The sequence below is a fragment of the Rana temporaria genome, chromosome 6, assembly GCF_905171775.1.
Source record: "Rana temporaria chromosome 6, aRanTem1.1, whole genome shotgun sequence".
Taxonomy (NCBI): Eukaryota; Metazoa; Chordata; class Amphibia; order Anura; family Ranidae; genus Rana; species Rana temporaria.
In genome coordinates this window covers 128,553,315-128,572,908 of record NC_053494.1, presented here as the reverse complement: position 1 = coordinate 128,572,908, position 19,594 = coordinate 128,553,315, and the positions used below count along the sequence as shown (strand labels likewise).

The 19,594-nt window shown below is 39.4% G+C and overlaps 1 protein-coding gene across 2 annotated transcripts in view; it reads right to left on the bottom strand.

The window, feature by feature from the left end:
* CREB1 (cAMP responsive element binding protein 1) overlaps positions 1–19,594 on the bottom strand; it is a 71,555-nt gene that overhangs the window by 7,950 nt on the left and 44,011 nt on the right. Inside the window, exons 2-6 of one of the 2 annotated variants that reach the window (XM_040357369.1) lie at positions 13,505–13,626; positions 5,659–5,805; positions 4,886–4,986; positions 2,781–2,923; positions 527–709 (exon numbers count right to left, since the gene is read on the bottom strand). In XM_040357369.1, the coding sequence (XP_040213303.1) occupies positions 527–709; positions 2,781–2,923; positions 4,886–4,986; positions 5,659–5,805; positions 13,505–13,618 (688 nt within the window). In that variant the 5' untranslated portion in view covers positions 13,619–13,626. The remainder of the gene's footprint in view (positions 1–526; positions 710–2,780; positions 2,924–4,885; positions 4,987–5,658; positions 5,806–13,504; positions 13,627–19,594) is intronic. The other variant, XM_040357370.1, reaches the window with a different exon arrangement.

Here is a 19,594-nt window from a genome sequence, read left to right as displayed (position 1 = left end):
TGTCACAGAACTCAAATCTGTCCTCACTGGTAGAAGGGGGGACACGCAGGGGTTTCCCTAATTATTATACATTGTCAAAGTCCATGTTCTAGATCTTTAAGGCTTTGTTGGAACAGACTGTGTTCAAATTTAGCTTGCAACCAATACGATCTGCCAGCTCAGGATTAACTAGGGTTACCATTCACTCCTCAGCATTCCCTGCATAACAACGGGAACCTTAAGGTTTTTTTTATTTTTTATAAAGCATGTAAAATGTAACTAGGGATTTTTAAATTATGACATAAATGAACATGTAACAAATATAATGTAGGTGTTATCCCAATTTGACTGCAAAGTGGAAATACCATTTAAATTACCAATAGGAGAAACTCAAGAGGTAAGTGGAGATGCGGGCAAAACTGGCATATAAATTATATCTAAGGAGTGGAAGGTAACTGCTGTTTAGCCATTTTACCATGCACCCAGTGTTACAAGATTTAGATTTGTGATAATAGACCGATATGCAAATCAAGGCAATTAAGCCCACCTTGAACAACAACTTGGTTGCTGGGAACAAGTATCTGCTGTCCATCTGTTGTCTGTGCATACTGTAATATTGTAGTTCCAGGCTGATTTGCTCCTGCATTTGACATTGTTAATGTCTGAAGACTCTGGACTCCATCTGTACCGTTGTTCGCTAGCTGTATTGCTCCTCCCTGAGTAATGGCAACTGGGAGACAAAAAGAAATATAGTTAAAAACGGTATAGAAACTAGACATCGCATAGTAAAAAGGACACTGTCATTGATGGCCTATATTTTTCATCTCTCCCTACAATATCCATATTCTGCTTTCAGCCTATTGCCTCCATCTATATGCAAACACTGTAATGAATGTTCATGCACTCTGAGAAGTTTCTTACTAAATTTGCTGTGGCATCCATTAAATGAAGTTTTACTGCATCAAAGGCTTTAAAAACTAAAAGATTCAATCTTCATACCAAAAATAAACAATAAGGAGACTCCCTGGACTAATTTGTAGGCGCTATAACTTTCACCAAGATTCAAACCATGTATGTATGTATGTATGGGCAGGCTGAATTTAGATTGTACATGCTAGCAGCTATAACAGTCTGCAATAAATCGCAGTATTCACTGTGTTCGCCCAGCTGCGCAAAAAAAAAAAAAAAAAAAAAAAACGCAGAGATGATCAAAAACCACCAAAAGAAGGCTCTATTTGTGGGAAAAAAAGGATGTCAAATTTTGTTTGGGTGTAACGTCGCACGATCGTGCAATTTTCAGTTAAAGCGATGACGTGCTGAATCACAAAAAGTGCTCTGGTCAGGAAGGGGGCAAATTCTTCCGGGCTGAAGTGGTTAAAAGAACCCCTAGAAAAGAAGAGTTAGCATATCAACATTCAGTAGCAAATTTTGTTTCATAACACTCAAGAATCTTAGCCGTTAGAATGTTATGTTGCTGTTAAATGCACTTCTATTGGGAAATGAGCTCTGGTCCAGATGAGTTTAGCCTTTTTTGTTATACATCTTCTCTTTAGAAAAAAAAAATTAGCTCCACATAATACATGACTTTTCTAGTCAGATATGACCACATTTCACCCAAATTATTACTTGCACAAATCCTAGTTATCTCTGAATCAGTAATAAACTGACCAAAGAAAAAAAAAAAATGTGGGTCCCCTGCAAGTTTATGCCATAATGTGCTAGTATAAACCACATTATGACATACTTATGCCGGCCATAGATGGTTTGAATCTCAGGCAGTTCAGAAAGGACTGGCCAAGATTCAAACCATGTATGGGCAGGCTGAATGTACATTGTACATGCTAGCAGCTATACCAGTCTGCAATAAATCGCAGTAATCACTGTGTTCGCCCAGCAGCAGCCTGTGGAAGGGCTGCCTATACACTCATGGAACACCTGTGCATCTCAAATGTGTACATGGCCCTCATACAAAGCCTTATCTCCCTCTTTGAACATGTCTTTACAGTGTACACTGAGCTGTGTTTGTATACAATCCTGGGTGCTAGGATTTTAAAGTGGTTGTAAAGGTAAAAATTGTTTTCCCTAAATAGCTTCCTTTACCTTAGTGCAGTCCTCCTTCACTTACCTCATCCTTCCATTTTGCTTTTAAATGTGTGGCTTTCTCCCTGGTGTGGAGAAAGCCTCTTGAGGGGGCGAGCAGGAGGGTCAGGACACTCTCTATTTTGCAGATAGAGAAAGGAGCTGTGTGTTAATGGGCGTCCTGACACTCCTGCTCGCCCCCTCCCCCCTCAAGAGGCTTTCTTCACACCAGGGAGAAAGCCTTGCATTACTGTGTGTAGACAGAAGAACAGGAAGTGAGGATTTCTCAGAAGAAATAAGGACATTTAAAAGCAAAATGGAAGGATGAGGTAAGTGAAGGAGGACTGTACTAAGGTAAAGGAAGCTATTTAGGGAATTTTTTTTAACGTTTACAACCCTTTAACTCTAGTGTATGCATTTCAGCCAATCAAGATGGTAGAAGATCCGAAACCAAGAAGCCAAATGGGTATAGATATCAACATCAGCAAAGGAGCGCAACATGTTGCTTTGCTGATGTAGAGGCATTCGCGCACTTTAGTAAATTAGCACACATGTAAAGGAAATCTTCTATTAGAAATAAAAGCATCAGAATTCATGCTTCTATAAAATTCACCCTTAAAGGTGTTTTAATGCGTAAAATGTTTGGATAGTTGCACTGCATGCTTTAAAAAAAATAAAAATAAAATCAAAACTGGACGGTAAGAAATCTGTACACTACATACTGTACTGGCCACTGCTGGTTTGGTAGATGGGTGTTGGTACTGTTACTGTTGTGATGGCAGGAGCAGAATTCTCTTCTTCAGATTTTTCTTCTTCAATTCTTGGCACCCCCGGTGCATCTGAAGAAAGGTCATTTAAAATTTTCCTGTGAAGAAAAATTTAAATATCTCACAAGCTGTATTTTGTTGGGAAAACAAAGACCCACAAAAACAAAAGCACTGCTTCAAAGAAAAAAAAAAGATTTTTTTTTTCCATGCATGGAGAAGGTGATATACATATATTGTCAAACAATATATACACGCACATGAACTTTAATAGCATTCCAGTCTTAGTCCGTAGGGTTCAATATTGAGTTGGCCAAAAATCGCAGATTGCCACCATTACGAGTAAAAAAAAAAAAAAAAATCTTCCAAAAATACTGTATGTAGAAGAATACATGTCGGCCTAAACTGAGAAAAAAAATATTATAGCAAAATTGTTGCTCTTTTTGTTTATAGCACAAAAATAAACACTGCAGAGGTGATCAAACACCACCAAAAGGAAGCTCTATTTGTGGGGGGGGGGGGGGGGAAGTAAACTTTGTTTGGGAGCCACGTCACTACCGTGCAATTGTCAGTTAAAGTGACGCAGTGTATAAATCGCAAAAAGTGCTCTGGTCAGGAAGGGGGTAAATTCTTCCGGGGCTAAAGTGGTTAAATAAACCCCCTGTTTTTACATACTATGCGATGACCTGTCTTTCTTTATCCTGCACACACACCTGAGTGAGGCACAGTGATCATCCCGAGTGAGGCAAGCTGTGCTGTGATGCTGTGAAATACACTTTCAGTGTGGAGCCAGAGTCCAGAGTGAGAGGTGTTTGGATGCTGAGCCTGGAGCTGTCGGATCCATCCATCTTGGAGGCTGGGAGACACACAGCGGATGTGGCCAGGCATCGGGCATTTTCTTACTTCATGCGTTAAATGATCTCTTATAATTTAGAGATATCAGAAGATGGTAAGATGCCAATTTAATTTTCATTTGGATTGTTATACTGTATTATCACTGGGAATGGTGTATAGCACATCCAATTGGTGGAATACCGATGGAATAATTTTTATTAACATGGACACTGGTTTAATGAAATCTTTATGCATCACCAATTGATTACACTGTGTTAGCTATATTTTTTGATGAGAGTTTTTTCTTTGTTTATGAGACAGCGCAACTTTTTACATTTTTTGTCAGGTACAGTCATGTTTGATGGGTTTATTCACGTGGGTCAATGACGGGCATTCATCGTGAGTGACCGTAAATTTATATCGGGGGACAACATTTTTTTTATCTTTTTTAGGACTTGGCATGTTTTTTTTTGTTTTTTTTTTGCTGCAGAGTAGAGTCTACGTACACCCCATACTCCTTCACATAGGAGAGGATCATAATTTGGGGCCCCCACTTCTTAAATGGGCTTCCAGAGTCTGATAAGCTGCCCCCCACAACCACCAGGTTTTAGGGAAGAGGCCATTGTCTTTATCAACATGGGGTCAAGGTGCTTTGATTTTTTTTTTTTTATTTGGCATGAGGTCCCTCGTAAAATTCATACCAGACCGAAAGGGCCTGGTATGTATCACACTTTTTTTCCCCACAATCTCAACTCTCTTGTTTACATTCTGAGCAGGAATGACTCATTGGGAAAATGGCAGGTTCCGGTTCCTTAACAACCAATGACTCATCCGTGCTGCTAATAGCAGGGATGAGTCTCTGGTTGTTAGGAGGCCAGCGGGTCCTGGCTCCTAACAACCAGCACATTGTAAAACAGATGAAAAAATCATACAGATGCGATTTTGATGTGTGTCTATTGAAGTCCATAGACCACAAAAATCGCAACTGCATCGCACAGGACCCTATTCAAAGTCTGATCGCAGTCCCACTGTATGTAAGTGAAGGGGCTCCATAGAAACTGATGCTAGCACACTTGATTTGAGGTGATCCAACTCGCATTAGAAATTGCATTAGCATGTACCAGGGTTTCATTAGATATCGAGTTACTACATCAGGTAGAAAAGATATATGGACAAAGTGAACAAAAATGAGGTGCATGGCTATCGTTTACGGACGATTTGAAGCCTACCTGTATGATGGCCGTCTTGACAAAATTTCTCTACGTTTCTGAGAGTCTGTAACACTATCAACTGATTCCTGGGAGTCTTCACTCTCTGCAATGGTGGATATCTGACAAAAACAAAAGCACATTTCTAGTCAATTATTTTTAAATTAGATACTTCTTATAATAAAAATACTAGGAAAGGCAATTAGCTGAAGATTAAAAAAAGGAACCTCAAAAGCTGGGCTTTAGGAATTCATGCACTTTTGTAAAATGTACAGGATTACATATGGGTCCAACATGATGCATGCCATCTCATAGACTTCTCTCTCTAAAATTTACAATTTACATTTGTATGGAATGCTTGGGGCATAACTATTACTATACTTCTGGCGCTCCAACACTGGACCATCTGGTCTCAGCTTCTGTAGCTGCAGAGTCGTATGCAGCCACTATGCCTTTTGTTACATTTCTCTACTGTTGTCTGGCTCTGAGTTTTACTGAAGAAAAATCAAGCTCCACTAAAAATAATTGTAGAACAGCTTTCATTTTTACACACCGTAGTTTTCTACCATGTACTCAGAACAAATGTACACTTTCAATATGAAAATTGTGCACATTGCATTTTTGTTTTAACCCTTTAATAAAAACGATATGACAAGCCCCAGGACAACAAAAAGCAATAATTACATAAACCTATAAACCCAGAGTGCAAATGGGGAAACTCCACATCGTTTAACAACATTAAATTAATATACTAAGTGTAACATACTAAATATGCATTATTAAAAGTGACTTACTTGTACTGTCTGCACTTGTGGGGACTGAATGACAGATGGCTGTGCAGCTTGAATAACCCCATGTACTTGAACTGTCTGTCCATTAGGAAGTTGAACCAAAGTCACCGTGGGGGGCGAGGATGTTGCATGTGCAGCTGCCATGGAAACCTTAGAGTAGACAAGAAAAAAAAAACATAACTAGAAAATACAGCATAATACTTTTAACAGGGTAATTTTCATTAAATTGCCAGTCTCAGATTTTTTCTGAGTATGTGCATGCCAAGTCCTGAATGAATGTTTTATTAACTTGAATCTTCACAGATTGGACAACTCTACTCACCTAGATGGCTACATGTTGCAGCTGTCCCCTGATAAAAGACTGATCACTCAGTTCGGGTCCACTCCGAGCACAGAGAGATGACTGTCAATCAACATTCTGTGCTCTGCCCCTCCAGCACTCACTGGACTGGACCCCTCCCATTGCCAGGGCAAAATCCAAAATCTTTGAATGAATCAAAAATCTTCTCCTCTTTTTCCCCACTAGCATCTCTGAGCAAATCAGGAACAGTTGCTGCCGTTGCAGACAGAATTTCTGAAAAAATTGACATAGCTGCTCTTTGTGCACCAATACAAATCACAAAGAATCCTGGAATTAGATCTCACAAGGTCAACAAGTGATGTCACAGTGTAAATAGATTTTTATTGGATACAGTAAAACAAACATAAAAATTTGCAATTATGTTCCCCAACGCGCATTTACAAAAGAAAGAAAAAAACAAGGTGGAAATGGACAAGTGTGCACCCAGCCTTAGAGATACCTCTCTAGGACAGCTATTTAGCCACTTGGCCAACAGAAGGTTTACCCCCTTCATTTTTTTTATATTCAGCACTGTGCTACTTTAACCAGCAATTGCTCCGTCATGCAAAAAACTGTACCCAAATAAAATTGATATCATTTTTTTCACACAAATAGAACTTTCTTTTGGTGGCATTTAATCACCACTGTTTTTAATTTTTTTTTGTTTATATAGCAAAAGATAAAAAAAAAAAAAAAAAAAAACATTTTTTCTTAGTTTGGGTTATAAAACATTTTGCAAACAAATAATCTTTCATCATCAATTTAGGCCAAAATGTAGTCTGCTACATTTCTTTGGTAAAAAAAAAAAAAAAAAAAAAATCAGTGCAAATTTGTTAGTCTTCGTGAAAGTTAGAGAGAGTCTACAAACTATGATATAAATATTTGAAAGCTGATCAGTCCTGATGGCCGATCTCATTTCTTGAGACCCTAAAATGCCAGGACACTACAAATACCCCCAATTGACCCCTTTTAGCAAAGTCGATAGCCCAAAGCATTTAGTAAGACACGTGGCAAGTTTTTTGAAGTAGTAAATAGTAATAGTTTTTTGAAAGATTTAGAAAATAAATATTTTTTCACTCAACTTTTTATCAGAATCAGACAGGACATCTCTCAGAAGGTAAAAGTATTTCTTACAAACTTTAAAACCAAGGGGCCTCAATGTAAAGCTTGATATTTGTTGTTTTACCGGTGATCTTTGAAAATGTTTTTAATTATTTTTTTTAATGGGATTTCCATTAAATCAGGGGATTAAGTGATCTTATTTATGAGCATGCCATACAATTTGGTTGAATATGAATTTCAGAGATTATATTACATATACACACACAGTACACCCCTCACATTTTTGTAAAAGTTTTATTATATCTTTTTATGTGACAAACACATAGAAATTACACTTTGCTACAATGTAGAGTAGTGAGTGTACAGCTTGTAAAAGTGTAAATTTGCTGACCCCTCAAAAATACCCTACACAGCCAATAATGTATAATTCGCTGGCAACAAAAGGGAGTACACCCCTAAGTGAAAATGTCCAAATTGGGCCCAAAGTGTCAATATTGTGTGGCTTCACAGGTTGCCACTGGAGTCCTCTTCCACTCCTCCATGACATAGCTGGTGGATGTTAGGGCCCTTTCACACTGGTGCGTTTTCGCGGTAAAAATAGCGCTATTAAAATGCCCATAAAACGCTCCCCATGCCCCCTCCATTGAAATTAATTTAAAACCGCTGTAAAAATGTGGTAAAATCACGGTAAAAACGGAGCGGTAAAAGCGCGGTTAAACACAGCGATTTTACCGCGTTTTTAATTCATTTCAATGGAGAGGGGCATGGGGAGCGTTTTAATAGCGCTATTTTTACCGCGAAAACGCGGCAAAAGCGCACCAGTGTGAAAGGGCCCTTAGAGACCTTGAGCTCCTCCACCTTCTGTTAGCGGATGCCCCACAGATGCTCAATAGGGCTTAGGTCTGGAGACATGCTTGGCCAGTCCATCACCTTTACCCTCAGCTTCTTTACCAAGGCAGTGGTCGTCTTGGAGGTGTGTTTGGGGTCGTTCTGTTGGAATACAACCCTGCGGCCCAGTCTCCAAAGGAGGGGGATCATACTCTGCTTCAGAATGTCACAGTACATGTTGGCATTCATGATTCCCTCAATGAACTATAGCACCCCAGTGTCGGCAGCACTCATGCAGCCCCAGACCATGACACTAAAACCACCATGCTTGACTGTCTTTTTACTCCTCACCTGGTTCCCGCCACACATGCTGGACACCATCTGAACCAAATAAGTTTATCTTGGTCTCATCAGACCACAGGACACGGTTCCAGTAATCTATGTCCTTAGTCTTCTTGTCTTCAGCAAACTGTTTGCAGGCTTTCTTGTGCATCATCTTTAGAAAAGGCTTCCTTCTGGGACGACAGCCATGCAGTGTGAGGCGTATGGTCTAAGCACTGACAGGCTGACATCTATTTCCCAAAGACAGCCTCTGGATATGACGCTGAGCATGTGCACTTCATTGGTTGACCATGGCGAGGCCTGTTTTGAGTGGAACCTGTGCTGTCAAACAGCTGTATGGTCTTGACCAGTATGAGAGAATGAGGGCTATAACACCAAATTTAACACACCCGAGACCTTAAAACACTAAATGAGTCACATGACACCAGGGGGGGGTGGCTAATTGGGCCCAATTTGGACATTTTCACTTAAGGGTGTACTCACTTTTGTAGACATTAATGGCTGTGTGTTGAGTTATTTTGAGGGGAGAGCAAATTTACACTGTTAAGCTGTACACTCACTACTTTGCTATAATGTAAAATGCCATTTCGTCAGTGTTGTCACATAACATATTTACAAAAATGTGAGGGCTGTACTCACTTTTGTGAGATACTAATTGTGTATATATATATATATATATATATATATATATTACACATATACACATACACAGTACAGACCAAAAGTTTGGACACACCTTCTCATTCAAAGAGTTTTCTTTATTTTCATGACTATGAAAATTGTAGATTCACACTGAAGGCATCAAAACTATGAATGAACACATGTGGAATTATACATAATAAAAAAGTGTGAAACTGAAAATATATTTCATATTCTAGGTTCTTCAAAAGTAACCACCTTTTGCAGCAGACACATCTATAGAACTGTTAAGAGGAGACTGTGTGAATCAGGCCTTCATGGTAGAATATCTGCTAGGAAACCACTGCTAAAGAAAGGCAACAAGCAGAAGAGACTTGTTTGGGCTAAAGAACACAAGGAATGGACATTAGACCAGTGGAAATCTGTGCTTTGGTCTGATGAATCCAAACTTGAGATCTTTGGTTCCAACCCCCGTGTCTTTGTGCGACGCAGAAAAGGTGAACGGATGGACTCTACATGCCTGGTTTCCACCGTGAAGCATGGAGGAGGAGGTGTGATGGTGTGGGGGTGCTTTGCTGGTGACATTGTTGGGGATTTATTCAAAAATTGAAGGCATACTGAACCAGCATGGCTACCACAACATCTTGCAGCAGCATGCTATTCCATCCGGTTTGCATTTAGTTGGACCATCATTTATTTTTCAACAGGACAATGACCCCAAACACACCTGCAGGCTGTGTAAGGGCTATTTGACCAAGAAGGAGAGTGATGGGGTGCTGTGCCAGGTGACTACCTCTTGAAGCTCATCAAGAGAATGCCACGAGTGTGCCAAGCAGTAATCAAAGCAAAAGGTGGCTACTTTGAAGAACCTAGAATATGAAATATAGTTTGTTGTTTCACACTTTTTTGTTATGTATAATTCCACATGTGTTAATTCATAGTTTTGTTGCCTTCAGTGTGAATCTACAATTTTCATAGTCATGAAAATAAAGAACACTCTTTGAATGAGAAGGTGTCCAAACTTTTGGTCTGTACTGTATGCGATTGATTTTTGGAAGATTGAATACTTCAATATGTTTTATACAATGTATTTGTATTATATGTGTTAAATTGTATGGATAATGATAGGGGAGGGGTTATATTTTTGGCGATATGATAAAAATGTGTGTGTGTGTGTGTACACACACATACCCTGGCAGAATATGATTTTTTGGCCATTTTTCAGAGAATATGAATAATAAACACAAAAAAATTTCTTTCACTCATGGTTAGTGTTTGGCTGAAGCCATTTATTATCAAAATCAACTGTGTTTACCCTTTTTAAATCATAATGACAACACAAACTACCTAAATGACCCTGATCAAATATTTACATACACCAGTTCTTAATACCGTGTATTCCCCCCTTTAACATCAATGACAGCTTGAAGTCTTTTGTGGTATTTGTGGATGAGGCTCTTTATCTTCTCAGATGGTAAAGATGCCCATTCCTTTGGCAAAAAGCCTCCAATTCTTGGGCTGTCTTGCATGAACTGCAAATTTGACATCTTCCCAGAGTGGCTCAATAATATTGGAGGTCAGGAGACTGAGGTGGCCACTCCAGAACCTTCACTTTATTCTGTTGAAGCCAATGACAGGTCGACTTGGCCTTGTGTTTTGGATAATTGTCATGTTGGGATGTCCAAGTACGTCCCATGCGCAGCTTCCTGGCTGATGAATGCAAATGTTCCTCCAGTATTTTTGATAACATACTGCATTCATCTTGCCATCAATTTTGACCAAATTTCCTATGCCTTTGTAGCTTACACATCCCCAAAACATCAGCGATCCACCTCCGTGTTTCATAGTAGTAATGGTGTACCTTTCATTATAGGCCTTGTTGACTCCTCTCCAAATGTAGCGTTTATGGTTGAGGCCAAAAAGCTTAATTTTGTGCATCTTGAAACAGCCACACCACATATGTTTTCAGAGAGTCCTGTATTTCTCTTGAAGTTATTTGTGGTGTTTTTCTTTGCATCCCGAACAATTTTCCTGGCAGTTGTGGCTGAAATTTTAGTTGGTCTACCTGACCGTGGTTTGGTTTCAACAGAACCCCTTATTTTCCAATTCTTAATTAGAGTTTGAACATATCTTTTTATATCCCTTTCCTGTTTTATACAGTTCAACTACCTTTTCCCGCAGATCCTTTGACATTTCATTTGCTTTCCTCATGACTCAGAATCCAGAAACATCAGTGCAGCACTGGATGAAAAATGCAAGGGTGTGTCAGGAATCCAGAAACTCATTGACTCTACACACACACACACACACACACACACCACAGGTGAGGATGGTTACCTTAGCCATTCAAACCACCTTTGTGTCAACTAGTGTGCATGTTATCAGGCCAAAATCACCAGGGTATGTAAACTTTTGATCAGGGTGATTTGGGTAGTTTTGTGAGGATTTAAAAAGAGTAAACACAGTTGACCGATAATAACTGGCTTCAGCCACACACTAACCATGAGTGAAATATATATATATTCAGAATGTGTCTATTGGTATTTTAATCCTATGCATAAATTCTTAATTTTATAAAAATACATTTTTTATTTTATAGGATTGTGTTATGTTGGGGTATCCTTTTATAATTTAATGCAGAACACAGCTATGAGAGAGTCAATATGCTTGTTGATTTAATAAAAAAATTGTAACATTGTTTGGTTTGATGTAACATGGCTGTAGGTGGTTAGATTATTACATAAAGTGGATAGACAATGGTGATCACTGTAACTGCCATGTAGAGGGATCCATCCTGCAGGGATTTAGTTAAGGTTTGCAATTTTGTCTCTCCTTGTGAAACACAACTGTCAGTGGTCTGAATGTGTGCAAAAGTGCTTTGACGCTGCCAATTACCACAGATTGGCGTGTATAGAGATCCATCATGCAGGTATTGGGATAAGGTGCATCCCCTTTTGCCATTTTTGTGAATTGGGATAGATTGAAGTGGCTGGTGGACAGTGGCTTCTCTGCAAATCTTTGCCTACACATCTATATGCTCGATTCTAAGCTCATGCTTGCTTAAACAGCATTTGCAAGTACCTTGATTACTTGTGTCAAATACATTTGGATGTTTAAGATACTACACTATGGGAGCCTGTTTTTTTGTTCATTTTAGTCTAGCTATGAAATCTAACCGCTGAAAGGGGAGAGGACCGCAGTGGAGGTAAAGTCTTGACGGGGACTGCACCCGTTTGGAAGATCTTCAGAATTAATACAAGATGGTTTTTGCCTGGTCTTGTAGCGAAATGGGCACACACTTCCTGTAAGTGCGTTTTCCTGTATTAGTGATGGTGGTCACTTTAGATCAAAGATTTTTTTACACTTGGAAAAATCATATTGGTGATGAGAACTTTTTAGTCATTACACCGTTAGATTTCTTTATACATAAAAATATTTTTAACCAAAATATTCTATAAATATTGTGCACAAATTTTCACAAAGAACAATTTATATCATCGAGTCAGCACTGTAATTATCATTTTGTTATATCTCATTAGAATAGTTCAATGCCACCATAGTGTCACTGTACTACTTTGGGGGGTTGATAAGGGATGTTTTTTTTTTTTTGGGATTGCTTGTTATAGTGAGAATTACTGTAACAATTGTTTAAACTGTCATGAATGGCTTTCATTCATGACTCATTGTTTACTATTGTAATGCTACAGTACTACGATTGGCCCAGGTATCACGCGATCATTGGTGACCACACACAGTAGTGTAGTGTAATCTAGGGCTGCACTGATATAGTGTCCACTGTAAATTATCGGCCAAAAATAAGGTTATCGGAATTTTGGCAATAAAAAAAAATAAAGTGCAGATATGGGCCACTGAAAAACGCATGTGGTTTTGCAATGATTCTCATAGGTAATGTGACTCAAAAACTGCATCAAAATGCCACGTTTTCAATGCATTTAATAGGGAGGTGCATTACACCACAAAGGAAGAGCAACGGACCAGTGTTAAAGGGATGCATTTTTCTTGAGCTTTTTTTTTTCTTAACGCAAAAATCACTTAAAAAAACAAAAAGTTGATTAGAATACAATTATGTATATAAAAAATAAAATAAAAAATGTCCATTTCAGTGATGGTTTTCGGCCAAGTGCATCCTGAATTTTCAGTTAAGAATTTTTATCATGGTGCACCACTAAACAATGATGTCGTGAATGGATTCCAGCTTATGTGGGAATGCAGCCTAAAGCCTCGTACATTCTACTAATCCACCGTGTTGAACGAAAAAGAACCCCTGACAACTCGGGTCAGAGTCCTAACAATCCAATAGTATAGCGACCTTCCCTGCTGTGCTATTGTGTTTTGACGGGGACGCTCCCCCACCAGAACACCCTGGTCAACACTCTCAGCCATTGGCTGAGAGCGCTGAAAGGGAGCCGGTCGGCAGACCTTTTTCGGTCATGACCCTTCGACAGAAGCTGGCTGGACGGCTTCTGTCAGACTGGCTGCTGTACACATGGGCTGAATGACGGCCGGTTTGTATTAAACCGGCCAATGCCGCCCGACATTCAGCCCATGTGTACTAGGCTTACATGTGATAGCCAGAACTGTAAAGGCACATCAGTGTCTTCACTGCACATTGTATACCTGTGCTAGTGTTGCAATCTGTGGTTGGGTCTGTATGGTCATCTGTTGGGCTTCTGCTTCCGTAACAGCCGCATCTCCACTCTGCTGAGTCTCTGCACCAGATTCCATGGTCATTTAGCAACCTAAAAACAACGTATTCTTTATCAGAAGTTAACATAATTCAAAACGCAATACAATAGAGCAGAATTATACAATTCTTTAACAATACAGTTAATTACACAGTTTTCACGGGAGATTAAGAGTCTATTCACAGTTTCACACTTTGTCATTCGATTATGTTGCAACGTATGCCAAAGAGCATTTTGTCACACGTGAATGTGCAATGCATTAGGACTTCTCATTAATTTTTCATGAGCCATCAACATACAACACGCTGTCAATAAGATCTTTGACAGGCTAGATTGAAATTAACTAAAACGCATTATCAGTTTCCAAAACCAAGGTCATTCTCTCAGCATCCAGCTGCAACATAATCTTACAACAAGTCAGATTTTTGCAAGAGAACGCGTATTATTCATGTTTCTCCAGATTACGTCTGTTCTTTATCTCTTTTTTTAGTAAAGAGAAAAAGAAAATGAATAAAGAAAAACACTCATTTACATCATATCATCTCAGCAATTTACATGTCCAATGTCGCATCTTGAATGACAATTGCGTGGTCATGCAAAACTGTACCCAAACTAAATTCTTATCATTTTGTTCACACAAATAGAGCTTTCTGTTGGTGGTATTTAATCATCACTGGGTTTTGTATTTTTTGCTAAACGAAAAAAAAAAGACCGAACATTTTGTAAAAAATGCTTTTTTCCATTTGTTATAAAATTTGCAAATAAATAATTGTAAAAATACCCCCAAATCAGTGTATATTATTTAGTCTATGTGAATGTTATAGAGTCCACAAATTATGGTATATATAGATCTCTTAAAATTGATAATTCCTGATGTACTGATGGACTAATGATTTCGTGAGGCCCTAAAATGCCAGGACAGTACAAATACCCCCAAATGACCCCTTTTTGGAATGTATACAGTCAAATTTAGTAGGAGGCATTGCAGGTTTTTTGAAGTTGTAATTTGTCATAATTCTTTAAAAAAATTGCACAAAATGCACAACATACTGTCACCAGTGCAATACAGTGTGACAGAAAGTATTGCAACCACTGCCATTTTATTCTCTAGGATGTTAGAATAAAAAATATATATAATGTTTGGGGGTTCTAAGTAAAAGGAAAGGAGATGGGCAGGCAGTGAAAACAGGCAGAGGAAGCCCGATTAGCATTGCTGGTTGTCTTGTCATACCAATGGCCACCACAAGAGGGCACCAGATTCCAGAAGGCCCGCAAAGTCGCGGCCTCAATTACCGGCCGGCACACCCCAACGTGATCACACCGAGTGGGGGTGCGCACGGAGACAGTATAGGGATACCCCAGCTGTGCCGCCCTAGTCAGCCTGGCGCCAGGGGTTTGTAGGGGATCAAATACTTATTTAACTCCTTAAAATGCAAATAAATGTATAACCTTATTTGAAATGTGTTTTTCTGGATCTTTTTGTTGTTATGCTGTCTCTCACGGTTAAAATAAACCTACCATTAAAAACTATAGACTGATCATTTCTTTGTCAGTGGGCAAACATACAAAATCAGCAGGGGATCAAATACTTTTTTCCCCCCTCACTGTACTGATAATTTCACGGTATCTGTCCAGGGGGACAAGAATTACACCGATTTGTTATACAAAGAGAAAGCCTTGGAAATTAAAGTAGCTACAATTTTACCAGAATTAGGTCACCAATAAAAAGGAAAATTAAGTCCTGAGTATTAACCACTTAACCCCCGGACCATATTGCTGGTCAAAGACCAGAGCACTTTTTGCAATTCGGCACTACATCGTTTTAACTGACAATTGCGCAGTCGTGCAATGTGGCTCCCAAACAAAATTGGCGTCCTTTTTTTCCCCACAAGAGCTTTCTTTTGGTGATATTTGATCACCTCTGCGGTTTTTAGTTTTTGCGCTATAAACAAAAATAGAGCGACAATTTTGAAAAAAAATGAATATTTTTTACTTTTTGCTATAATAAATATCCCCCAAAAATATCTAAAAAAACGATTTTTTTCCTCAGTTTAGGCCGATACGCATTCTTCTAAATATTTTTCGTAAAAAATAAAATAAAAAATAAATAAAATAAAAAATTGCAATAAACGTTTATTGATTGGTTTGTGCAAAAGTTATAGCGTTTACAAAATACTTTGTAGTTTTATTAATATTTTTTTTTTTACTAGTAATGACGGCGATCAGCGATTTTTTTTTTGGTACTGCGACATTATAAGCGAACACTTGACACTTTTGACACATTTTTGGGACCATTGGCATTTTTATAGCGATCAGTGCTATAAAAATGCATTGGATTACTATAAAAATGCCACTGGCAGTGAAGGGGTTAACACTAGGGGGCGGGGAAGGGGTCAAGTATGTTCCCAGGGTGTGTTCTAACTGTAGGGGGGGTGGCCTCACTAGGGGAAATGACTGATCGCTGTTCATACATTGAACAGACGGTCAGGCATTTCTCCCCTGACAGGATCGGGAGTCAGGGACGAGCGGGGGGCGTGCACGTGCCCCTAGTGGCCGCTTCGAGAGCAGCTGGCAGCTGGTCGGCATGTAGTTAATTGGCTCCAGTTTCCAAGATACAGCTTCAAGTCAAAAATCGCATCAAAATAATTCAAAATTTTGAGGGGGGGGGGGGGGGGGTGCGATTATACTCTAAAACTTTTCTGCAAAATGTGATATCGCTTGGAGAATGGTGTCACACCAATCATTATAAATTTGTCTTTTTTTTTATGCCAATAACATAACTTTCCATTCATTTATTGTTTTTTCATGTAACATTTTCTATGCTACCACTGGGACTGCAAAAGGCATGGACCTTTTCTTCCCGTTTAGCCAATGACAGATAAGTTGCACATGTAATGCAACAATAATGAGGGCCCAAAACTGTTGTCCCGATTCCCTATTTTGCATCCAAAATACAGGTGGTATGCTTTTTACCGCTGCTGTCATACTGCACTTTTGAGATGCAAATGTAACCTTGCCACAAATGTAGAAGTTATTTGTGTTGTTTGCACAGTTAAGAGGCATCTTGGCTTCTGAGGGAAAATATCACGCAACTTTTCCCTGGAAATGTTAGGCAATGCCACTTTCACCAGCCACTAGATGTACCTGTATGATGCGAAGATCTGACCAAGACAAATGTACCCTTGCAAAAAAAAAATTAAATTCTCATTGTTCTACCGTACATTATCGAGAAGTTACAAGGCATCATGACCATCAGACACCTCCTTCCCTTGTAGGCAAATATACTGTATAATTATAAAATTGTGAATTATCTTTAAAACCTTAGCCAACCACCTTTATCACCTGTCCATGCATATATAGGCTGTTATCAGCGTCTTTTTGGCAGGTGCGTTTCTGGCTGGAAAACCCCCCATAACTAGTGGGGTTTTTAGGAAAAGTTAAAAACAATAACTCTGATAAAGGCGTAAAAACGCTTAATGGGGCTATTCAGGGTTTATCGTTTTTTGAGCCATAAGCTTTTGTTGGGGGAAAGTTTTGCTAAAAGAATGCAACAGTTTAAAAACGCTACAAAACTCATTCTGCAGCTTTCTCCAGCGAAAGCTACTGGTGTTTTTATAACTTCCAGTGTGCATGAGGCGCAAGGCTATGTTCGAATCTTTACAATGCATTGGTTCATGTTTTTGTGCAGAAAAATTGAACTAAAGAAGTGCACTTACTTACTTACTTTTAAAAGGGGCAGCTCACCACAAAAGCATGGTACTTTATTAACATGTATTGCAACACAAGTGCATTGGCATTGTGCGACAGGGTACCATTAAGCATGGACGGTACACCAACAAGGGCACCACGCATTTTCGCACAAATGCACGCGATATTGCATGCATTCCACAAGGCATAAATGTGAATGGAGCCTTAAGTCGTCAGATTTCACAACTGCCATATAACTTCTATGCCTAGGCTGAGAGGAACAATCTCCACCACTGCACATAAGGTCATACACAGTTTTTAGGTTTTCAATGAACATGAAGATAGTCTCTGCACACCTGTGGGACATCACTTCTCACAAATGGTCGACACTATAAAAGACCATAGAAGACCTCAATGTTTTAATAAAAAGGGAATTTCAGAACTGTCCAGGAAAGGAAAACTTTTTAACCAAAGAATAATACTTCTTTTTAAACAAACACAAAAAATAATGGCCTAAATTTAGATATTAGTTTACTTACCCATTATCCTACAGTTTTACAATTCCCTTTGTGACTGTAATCTCCCTCCCAGTCTATAGCTCTCCCTCTGTCTTATCTCACTATGCTAGTTTTATTACCATTGTTACCTACATTTATTAGTCTCTTTTTTTTTTTTTTTTACATTCTGTTAAAACTTTAGTGAATCAGTACTGCTGGGACCTTGAAGAAGGGGACATACCGCGAAAGCTAGTGCTGAAAAATTGTATGTTGGTGCAAAAAAAAAAAAAAAAAAAAGATCACGAACAGTACTCAATTGTCTAGGTTTTTAATGAAAGAGGGACTCAATTGTATATCGGGTCACAACAAAGGATACAAAAACACAGGGATTACATTACACGATTGTCCAAATACCAAAAAAAAGGTAAACAAATATGTATCCCAGTACTTTGTTTTGCCATTTGGATTAGGGTTGTCCCGATACCACTTTTTTAGGACTGAGTACAAGTACCGATACTTTTTTTTCCAAGTACTCGCCGATACCGAATACCGATGCTTTTTTTTAAATGCGTCCCCAAATGCAGCCATATCCCCCCACATATTGCAGCCATGTCCCCCCACATATTGCAGCCATGTCCCCCCACATATTGCAGCCATGTCCCCCACATATTGCAGCCATGTCCCCCCACATATTGCATCCATGTCCCCCCCATATCCAGCCATGTCCCCCCCCATATGCAGCCATGTCCCCCTTACCTACATGCTGCCGCGCCGCCGCTTGGTTAATACGGGCGGGGAACACTACAGCTTTTATTTGAATAGCTGTAGTGTTTCGCGCCGCGCAGCGTATAGACACTCCCCCTTGCTCGGGATTGGACAGTTCACCTGAGCAAGGGGGAGTGTCTACACGCGGCGGGAAACACTACAGCTATTCAAATGAAAGCTGTAATGTTCCCCGCCTATATTAACTAAGCGGCGGCAGCGGGGATGCGGCGTAGCGGCGGGGAGCGCGTGTTCGGCCAGGCATCGGGGGCATTTGCGGGAGTACAAGTACTCCCGCAAATACTCGGAATCGGTCCCGATACCAGTATCGGGACAACCCTAATTCGGATTTAGTAAGACTACACAGAAAAGAGAAACATCTGACCAGGTTCATTAAAGTGCTTGAAAGAATTAGGCGCCTTTCACACGGACGGACGACTGTTTTGCCGCAGTTAAAAGCATGCAAATGTTCTGTGAAATTCAAGGCTCCAGGCACTGCGATTAGCTGCATTTACGTGCGGCCGCGTTTAGCTGCGGTAGTCATTCCCATAGCAACCCTTTTATTTTTTTTGATTATGATGTGCTTCCTGTTTTTTTTTTTCTTACGCTGCTATCCGCAGTTGACACAAAATACTGATTACCTGTGGTTATGTGCATATAGCGGTGCTAAATCGCTCCTGGACGCATTAAATTATATTTTTCTAATTCGCAGCTAAACGTTGTGTGTGAATGGGGCCATAGGAAAGCATTGTGTGCTTTTAGCTGCGGTAGAAAACACCATTCTATCCGTCCTTGTGAAAGGGGCCTTAAGGTCTCACAAAAGGATTAGGAAAAGTCATCAGCAAATTACAATGACAATACACAAACACAGTCATGCTATGCCTTGAAGCGGTGTAAGCACATCTTTAAAGTAAAGAAGCCAAAAGAAATCACGCGCAGCATAGGCAAAAAATAAAATGAGGCCTATTTTACTTACAATTCCCATTCTAAAGCCCATTCTAAAGCCCATTCTAAAGCCTAGAACACACTAGTCTTTTTCACTCAACCCCGTAGGGCTGAAATGGAAAAAAAAAACA